Source organism: Apis dorsata, unplaced genomic scaffold (genome assembly GCF_000469605.1).
Source record: "Apis dorsata unplaced genomic scaffold, Apis dorsata 1.3 scaffold_8, whole genome shotgun sequence".
Lineage (NCBI taxonomy): Eukaryota > Metazoa > Arthropoda > Insecta > Hymenoptera > Apidae > Apis > Apis dorsata.
Window position 1 is genome coordinate 768729 of NW_006263311.1, and position 9493 is coordinate 778221.

General features: G+C 45.1%; 1 protein-coding gene across 4 annotated transcripts in view; it reads left to right on the top strand.

The window, feature by feature from the left end:
* The window catches only part of LOC102672911 (cell adhesion molecule 2-like), a 53617-nt gene that overhangs the window by 41647 nt on the left and 2477 nt on the right, over nt 1–9493 (top strand). For 3 of the 4 annotated variants that reach the window (XM_031508716.1, XM_031508706.1, XM_006607629.2), the window contains 3 exons: nt 1126–1354; nt 1895–2194; nt 4951–5163. In XM_031508716.1, coding sequence (XP_031364576.1) covers nt 1126–1354; nt 1895–2194; nt 4951–5054 — 633 coding nt within the window. In that variant the 3' untranslated portion in view covers nt 5055–5163. Of the gene's footprint in view, nt 1–1125; nt 1355–1894; nt 2195–4950; nt 5164–9493 lie in introns of those variants that run through there. The other variant, XM_031508711.1, reaches the window with a different exon arrangement.

The window sequence follows — 9493 nt, forward strand, 5'->3', positions numbered from 1 at the left end:
CGTACTAGGCGTTTCATTTTTCAAAATTGCCATTTTTACTCCCCACCGTCCTTTTGTCTTTTGCCTTTTTTTCTTTTCCGCGGCAAGTTCAGTTTTCCACCCTCCTGGAAGAGAACGTAATGCGATAATGCAATACGATAAGGGATGAAATTCGACTTGTCGGTCGATTCACCGATTCGTCTATAAATGGACGAGAAGGAGGGGGGTTTCGGTTTTTCCGTTTCTGGGATTTCAGCGCCCCTGCGAACGAAGTTTCTTCGGGGCAAAGAGATGGACTTTGCTCGGAGTTTGCTCGGATTACTTTCTCGTTTCCCCGCAAGAGCCCGCCACACCAAGAGCGAGCACATGTACCCGGCCTGATGAAATTACCGTCGTCCCCGAAGAACGCGAAAGTTCACCTCGACTCCTCCCTCCCCCTCCCGAAAACTTTAAATGTCCTCATCGAATTATGTATTATGCCGTGGCACGTTTACGGATAGCGCGGAAACGCGACTCTGTTTCTTCCCGAGGCTCTGCTCTTCTTCTTCTTCTTCTCTTCTTCGCACCTTGAAATATTTATTTCGCGCCACGACGAAACGAATCTGAAATATTGATCGGCCGACGATGTTCATCGTCCCTCTGCGTGATTTTTCGGGAATATTTTCCTTTAGAAAATTTTCCAAAATTTTTTGCCGCGTATTCATTGTGTGTATATTTCTTCGGTAGTTTAATTTTTCGGTAGTTTGTAGTCCGACATTTTTGGATTTTAAAGTAAACATTTTGATGTTTACTCGAGTTTAAAAGTTTTTCCTAGCTTTCGTATTTTATATTTCGTTTTCTTTTTTCTTTTTTTTTAGATTATCGAGGAAAAATCGAATACTCGAAATAAACTTGATAAAAATTTTGCGCAGAAGAGGCAATAATCACTTAAATGGATAATTCGTTAAACTTTGAAACAACAGTTATCCCGCTTACCTAATCTGCATAAAAGTCTGGAGGATTAAATCGTTTAAAGTTAGATGGGAATCGTACGTCATTATCAACGAAATTCAGTCAATGATCGCGTCTATTCGAAACCCCTTCCCCTTCTATTCGATCTCTCCCGATTACCATCATTGACCCCACTTTGGAATTCCGTTTGCAAAGGTATCCTGGGTGAGGTACAGAGATATTCACATTTTAACGGCGGGGGCGTATACCTACACGAGCGATCAGCGATTCCAAGCGCTTCACAGACAAAATACAGGCCAAAATAGCGAGTGGTCTGAATGGACTCTTTGCATAAAATGGGCGCAGAAGAGAGACCAGGGACTCTACGAATGTCAGATCTCCACCATCCCCGTCAAGTCGCATCAATTCTACTTGAACGTTGTCAGTAAGTCTCCGCCATCGTTATATACAGCAAACGACCACAATTTTTAATAACAGCAGAATTAGACTCGAATGCATGATAAACACTCCCTTTCTTGTCCATCGCGAACTCGAAATCGTTTCGTAAATTAACGAATGTATCAAACCTCGGATTGATACACTCGGATCACGAGTCATCTTCGAAGAAGAGAAAGAAAAAGAGAGAGAGAAAAAGAGAGAGAGAGAGAAAGAGACTCGTGAACCTAATTTTGAAGAGCGCGATACGAAGCCGGGTTCTCGTTATTTCAATTGCTATGACCTTGGCTCTCGAATGAAAAGTTTCGGCTCGTTAGTTGGCGCGAGATCGGCCCAAGGCACTCTCTCGTTCTCCTCTCGAGAGGGGAGTTTCTCTCTTTTCGAACAAAATTCTCCTACCTATCTTTACGAGTACACGTGAGTGAGAAAACGATACTTTCGAAATGGTAGAAAGGAAGGGAAAAGAGAAAGGAAGAAAGGGAGAAAGGGAAAGGGAAAGAGAAACAGAGTGGTTCTTTTTTTATCGCAGTACCGACAGCGACGATACTCGGAGGTCCGGATCTGTACGTTGGCGCGGGGAGCACGATAAATTTGACGTGCGCCATACACTTCAGCTCGGAGCCACCAGCTTACATCTTTTGGTACTACAACGAGCATGTTTTGAGCTACGACAGTCCCAGGGGCGGTGTCTCGGTGATAACCGAAAAGGGTGGCGACGTCACCACGTCTTGGCTCCTTATCCAGACGGCGCAACCCTCCGACTCCGGGGAGTACAGCTGCAAACCGAGCAACGCCAATACGGCGTCCATCAAAGTTCATGTCCTAAATGGTGAGTGTTTACAACGCGCGATATCCCCTAATCTTGTAATATACGATCGTCCATCTTTCGACGCGGAACGTGGATCGAGATGGAGAGAGAAAAAAAAAAAAAAAGAGAGAAAGGAAAAATGGAAATAAACACGCGTAATAAGTGGAACAAAATATGAAAGCGTATAACATTCGCATCCGCAATAACGAATTTTTTCCCTCGATCGAATATTTATACCGATTCTCCGCAAAAAAAAAAAAAAAAAAAAAAAAAAAAAAAAAGTGAAACCAAAGAATTTCGCCGTTGAAATCATCGTCGACGTTAAGCAAAATTTGTCGTTGAACGAGTTTTACGATCACCGATTCCAAACAAAAAAAAAAAAAAAAAAAAAAAAAAAAATAAAAACAGAGCAACATGTTTCAAACAAACGGGTGGTTCGACTTTTATAACACGCGGGGTTATTTATGGCCCCGCACATAGGTTCGAGTTGTACGAAATTGCGCGCGATTTTTGCAAGCGAGTCACTAAAAAAAAAACAAAAAAAAAAAAAAAAAAAAAGTGAAACCAAAGAATTTCGCCGTTGAAATCATCGTCGACGTTAAGCAAAATTTGTCGTTGAACGAGTTTTACGATCACCGATTCCAAACAAAAAAAAAAAAAAAAAAAAGAAAAAAGAAAAAAAAGGGATCGGGTTCGAGTTAAGTTTCGATGACGGTATCCCGAAATCCCCCGCGAACCAAAGGGAGGGGAGGGGGACGTTTTTGCATAAACCGTATGCATCCGCTTTACCTCTTAATTTTCTCTCGTGGAACCGGTATACTATATTAATTCGCGGGTTTGTTTCGGTTCGGCTGGCAGCTGGAAAATTTGACCTCGTATCTCGCGCACCTGTCCTCTCCCAGATTCGACCCGGCATCTGGGTCCTCTCAGGCAATCAGCCTATCAGAACTTGGCAATTACGCGGCCGCCAAGTTTTGCATGTTTATTCACCGATCCCGCCGCGGAGCAAACGAGTTTCACCGTGGCGAGAATATTTGCCCCTCTCCCCGTGATCCCCCCCCCACCCCTTCCCTATAGAACGCGCGCGACCGCGAAGAAAATACTTGGTTGCCAAGTTGGAACGAGATTTTTTCGGAATTTTTTCATCACGATTCTCCCTAAGTATTTTTTAATAAAATACTCGGTTTCGACCGTGCTCGTGATCCGTTGTAGTTTCTCTTTCTTCACCGTTTTGCTTGAGAAATTTTATTCGCGCGCAAGAGCGAATACTTAGTTCGGCCCGGAACGAAATTATTATCGATATTAAAAATTCTTCGTGGGGGGGTTGATGCAAGTCGATGTCGATCCTTGCGAATACGTATTCGAGAGGAACGTATAGATAACGAAGGGTGTATATCCGAGCGCGTATGCAAATGACGAGAATTTCCAACGTCCGCGGATCGTTGGAAGAAATTCTGCGGAACGAAATCGAGCGGAAATTGGATTTCGGTCTGTCGAAAAAGTATACAACTATATCTTCCCATTAGTATCGCGCGAGGAAGAAGGAAGCAAGCGAGGAAATTTTTGTTCGGTCTTTCGAAACTGCGTTCTTGGTATCGTTTGCGAAATAGAAATAAAAAAAAAAACGCGAAGCGAAAAGATATTTCCCACGACATCGTCTGCTTTAACTTTTAAAACTCGTCCTCTCTCCCCCACCCCTCCTCTTCCCTTTATTTTCATCTCGTCCGCCCGCTTTTCTTTCCGAACACTTCTCAAACACTTCGATTCGAAAACGATACAATTCTATCGGGTGGAATGAATAATCCGGATTATTCTTTGCCACGTTCGAATACCTTCGCTCCACGGAGGAACGCAAACAATCTCGCCAAGTTTTATTTCCGAAAGTGACGCGTACACCGTGAAAATCTTTTTTTCCTTCCTTGAAAAGCTTCTTTAAAGCCGGCCGACCGAGGCGCATTGAAAATTTCCGTGAATAGAAATTATATCGAGGAGGAAAAAGAGAGAGAGAAAAAAAGAAAAAACGTATGATTTATTTATTAGATCGGCGTACGTGAAATGTCAATGTTTTCTCGAACGGTACTTTACTAACCGCGTATACAACCTTGTTTGAAATGCAATGATAAAAAATAACTTTCTCTGCCTGTTTCTTAACGAGTTTTATTATTCGAAAATAAAAAGGACCAAGGGGAATAAAATTAAATCTAAACTGAAAAAAAAAAAAAAAATATTTCCACTGATATTTTGTGTCGTAAATTTGTTTCCTCCAGAGTTAAAATTTATACGAGAGTATTTTACGATAACTCACGATTAATAGAATATTTCGTTGCAACAAATATCCTGATTAATTCACCGCTAGTTACTCTCTTGGTTAATTCAGGTTAAATAATTCTAAACGAAACACGCGCGCAAATTAGGCGACAAAAGAAGGAAAATTTCGATCTAATATCCAAAGCGATTTAATCTAACGATACATAAATGCGAATACCGCGTGATTCTCGGATACGAACCGACTCCTAATCAAAGAACGTTTAACCCTTGATCCCGATTCGCCGCAAGCTGACTCCCAGGAATTCCAGAACTTCCAATATTAATTTAATACAAGGGCGTCGCGCGAGAAGATCGAGACAAAGCATTCTACGCGTGACTGCCGTGTTTCAATATATACACACACACATATATATATATACGTAGCTGAAATAATAATAAGAAGGCAGGGTTTGACAAAAGAGCGTGGCGAATACGGAGCGGATGAGAACGAGATGGCTTGTTTGTTGCAGGCGAGCGACCAGAAGCGATGCAGACCGGAACGGCGGGACCTATTTTATCCTCGAGCTGTCTTTTGGTGTCTCTGATCATTTTGTACATATCCTCCTCGGTGTAAACGTCGAACACGTAACGAGTCGCACGAATCGTCGCTGTGACGCCTTATTTTCTTAGAGACGGACCACCGATCAATCCGTCGGATTTAAGATCGCGCGCGCGTTGACGCGCGACGGGAACCGACGAGAGAAAAACCTGTGTTCGCGACCGATGCGTGGAGACGCATCGAGCACCGCGAATTACGAATTACACAAATTACGCAAAACTGCCCACAAGAAACTCAGCGGTATTCATTTAGAGGAACGGATTCACGTTCGATCGAATCGTATACATATTCGTACCTGCCGGTGAGATATTCGCGAATTGATGTTGGTCATTCGGTGATGCGAGTAGAAAGAGAAGATGGAACGATGCGAACGATGTAGTTCTCGATGCCGTTTCGACGAAAACGAAAGAGATTCGACGAGATTGGGTGTCGAATGGAATATGGTGCGCGTGTTTCGTCTCGTCTTGGACGCCATCGATAGCGAACGATCGAGGAGAAACGAGTCGTGGAGACGAGTCGCTCGATTCGTCCCAAGAATCGAGATCGATGTGTGTGCGTGTCCCGAGAAGAAGATACCGGAAGGTATCGTACGTGTCTCGGTCGAGAAAAAGGAGAGAGAGAGAGAAAGAAAAGGAAACGTTTAAATTAAAGGAACGTCGACGCTAATACCGAAGATGGGCCCGGGAAGAGAAATTTCTTCCGGTTTTCTTTGTTGGAAGGGGAAAAGGAGGGGTTCGATAATCCGCAGTGAGAGGAACCGATTTACGAGAGGCGTAAAAGCGAGAAACAACCGTCTCGCGGTACGTTTTACGATCGGTCGAATCTTCGGAATGGGGGATGCGCGAGACAACGTTCGCCGGGAAATAAAACGTGACTCGACTCGTAAGAACCTCGAGCTTTCTTGGGATACGCAGCCCGTTGGTTAACCGTCACGTGGAAAAGTATCGCGCGCGAGGAACAAACGAAAGAAAGATCCGGGAAGGATGTTTATTCGGGGGGAGAAATCCCTTCGATGCGAGCCAGTGATTTTTACATCGAAAACATTGAAGCGCCATGCGGTACGCGTTGACACGGTTTTACACGGTGCGTTACCGATCGCGATACCGAACGTTACGAGGGGTTGAGCGCATTACGGCGACCACGGTCGGGCATGCATCATTGTCGCCACGGTGGACGAAAAACGGTCGCAGCAAATCCTTTCCACCCGATTAACACTCAGAAATGCAAACGTTTCGCGATTGAAAACGATTACGGGAAATTATTGTTGCCGAGCCGCTCGAAAATAATCGGTCGCCCTTCGACCGAGCGGAATTCGCGTTCTCGCGCTCTAATTTTCCGAATGTTTACGATCGTTCCGTTTATCAAGCTTATCGATTCCCGGCGTCCAACGGGGAGGAGGGGAGCCAAATATTCGATGAATTCCGTGATTTTTAGCTCGCGGGATTGGTTTCGTGATTGGCTTTTATACAAATTCGTTCGTGATATCGCGATCACCGGTCGACCAATTTACCCGCGGTAAAAGCCGAATTAGTCTAAACGTTGCGAAAATTCAGGGGTAAGCTAAGGGAAAACTGGAGCATGATAACAAATTTTGATTTTTTCATATCGTTTTATTACTTTACCCATTCCATAACCATTCGCGTTTTGCAATTCACTGTATAAAATCGTACACACGCCGAACGTAAAACGCTTCCTGTAAGGAATCACACGATCGCGCGCACCTCTTCATCTCGCGCGACGATGAGAGAAATCGAGAAGATCGGTCTTAACGAGAGGAAGGAAAAGGACATCGGAAGGAAAAGACGTTCGTGATCGAAAGTTAACACAAACCGGGTGACGAACCGATGTCGTTTAGATCTGTCCGTTTGCCGTCGGTTGAGCGTCGAGGGTATTAGCGTCGATGGCGAAATACGACGGGAACCTGTACATAGCGTCTGTATTATAAATTGTGGCCGGGTGATGATAGTTACACGCCGCTTAAACGCGCGGCGCTCCAACTCTCTCTCACCTGAACACCGACGCGCGCTGGATCTAGTAATCGCGTTTGCCGCGTGGAAATCGAGTTTCGCGGGCGGAGTAGCTCCCATCCCAACCACGATCCTTCGATACGGATCGATAATCGAACGCCGGATCATCGCTGATTTCCCTCGTAAACGGGCGGAGGCACGGCACCGAATTACTCTCCGCCGCTCGTGGAAGGCGATGATCCAGCTTCGAGCAACCCTCGTGTACAAACTTTATCGTCGTTCCTCCCGTTCGATGATCCGCGAACCGTGTACCGCCCAACTTTCGAAATATCGTATCCCCTTCTCCGCCGAAACTCCTTTTTCGAAACGAAACTCCTTTTTACTACCGTGTACATTACTCCTTTCTTCTCCTCCCCGCGCCTGCGATTCTGCGCACCTCGACGAGCGACGTCATTTTTTTTCTCTTTTTTTTTAAACGCGCTGGTATATATATATATATAAAATAGGGTTCGCCGATCATCGGAGGATACCGGGATCCACTACCCCGTCCGCGGATACGAAATTGAAAACGACCACGAGTTTTCACTTTCTATTTGTGTGTGTTTCGATGTGTGATCATCCTCGCAGACATCCCTGCAGAAAGTATCTTTCGTTCTCGCGTCCGATCGAATCCTACCACCCTCCCCCATCCCCTCGTCACAACACACCTTCGCGTTCCTACCTACCCACGGTGGCGGTTCTTTCTTCCAACTACTTGGATTACGCGAACAACGGTCGAAAGGGATCCAGAGAGTGGTAAGAGTTACGAGGAGAAGGAAAAGGAGAAGGAGGAAAAAGAGGAGGAGGAGGAGGAGAGAAAAGTAGCGTATAACCTCGAAACTCGATCCGGGAGCCAGTCAACGTTCGGCAAGTTTTGGTCGAGGGGCGAAGCGACGAAGGAAGTTGGAGCCGATACGCGTGCGCCCGATGAAACGGAACGACTCGCGCCACGGCTCTCGAGAGGGGAGGAGAATAATCGCGCGTGGGCCTCGAGGAATGAAACGGGGGAAAAGTTAGCTCGGGTTTCGAAAACTACGCGAAACTAACGGACAGGTCGTGGTCCATTAAGCGGCAACAGATTCGATCCCTCGCCTCGCGAGTCCCGTTTATTTGCGCTCGCGCCGATTTTACTCTCGTTTTCTTTTTTATCCTTCACCGATCGAGTGTAGCGGCGTTTCCAAGCTAACTCGAATCCCCCGTTACTCGAGTGCTGCCGCCCCTTCCATAAATCTTCTCTGCGTTTCGAAAACGAAAAATTCGAATTCGGCGATTTTTATTTTCATTAAATTTGCGATGAGATCGGTTGAAGTTAAGAAAGCGAAAAAAAAAATTGCATACATTCCCACTGCCAAAACGGAAGTTTAACATAAGTAAAATAATGTATATATATATATACACATAAGACAATAGTTCTTCGCGCGAATAAGATCGAGAAGAAATCGAGAAGATCGAGGATTTTTACTGTTTTTCCTACAAATAATTTAACGATTAAGTCCCGCGTTATTCAATTTCGATAAATCGTTTTCGAGTATCCGTTGAAACGAAGATAGAGAGTCGCTTTAAAAGAAAAAAAAATGATCAAAGGAATCGGTTTCTCTAGAATCGCGAGCATCGATGAAACGCGAGACGCGGAGAGAAACGGAAAAAAGAGACGCGTGGAGCAAAACTATAGATTTCGTTCGGACGCAACAACCTCGTCGCGAATTGAATTCCGGGGCTGCGAATAGAATTCGATTCGGGTCTTGTCACAGTCCGGTGGTCGGCTTCGATGCCTCCCCTCTCCCCCTCCGCCCCTCCTTCGACTGTGCCCGAATCGCTTTGCCCTTCGCGCGTCCCCGCCAACTTCGTTCCGACGGTCTTTTCTGGTCCTCCCTGAAAGAGAAAGTGACGTCGATACTGGTGAAAAAGAGGCAAATGGACAAATAAGAAAAGAAAAAAGAAAGAAAGAAAGAAAGAAAGAAAGAAAGAAAGAAAGAAAAAGGGAAAAAGCCATCGATTCATTTTTCTCCTGGCTCTCTTTCGACGCGTTAGTTTCGCTCGGTTTCGCGAACGACGAACGACGCCATGTTTCTCCTGCCGCGTCGTCGACACACAACAGAGACTAGCTAAATAAACGGAAAGTTCAAATGTCACGGTATAGCGGAAACGGAAACATCGAGCGGTGCGAGCGATTACCAAGAGAACAATGCACGAAGAAGAGTAGAAAGAGATTAAATACGAAAATGGCTCGTCGTCTGTCCACACACATATACACGCATACACGTACACACACACACACACGTGCACACACATACATACACATTCACGCACACTCGGCAGCCTGTAATTCCTTTAATCGACGATGCCAAGCGAAAAAATGCATTCACGACGCAATCGAACGAATTGACGAGAGGGAGAAGAATAAAAAAAAAAAAAAACGAAAACCATGGAAGAATCTGTAATCGCAGT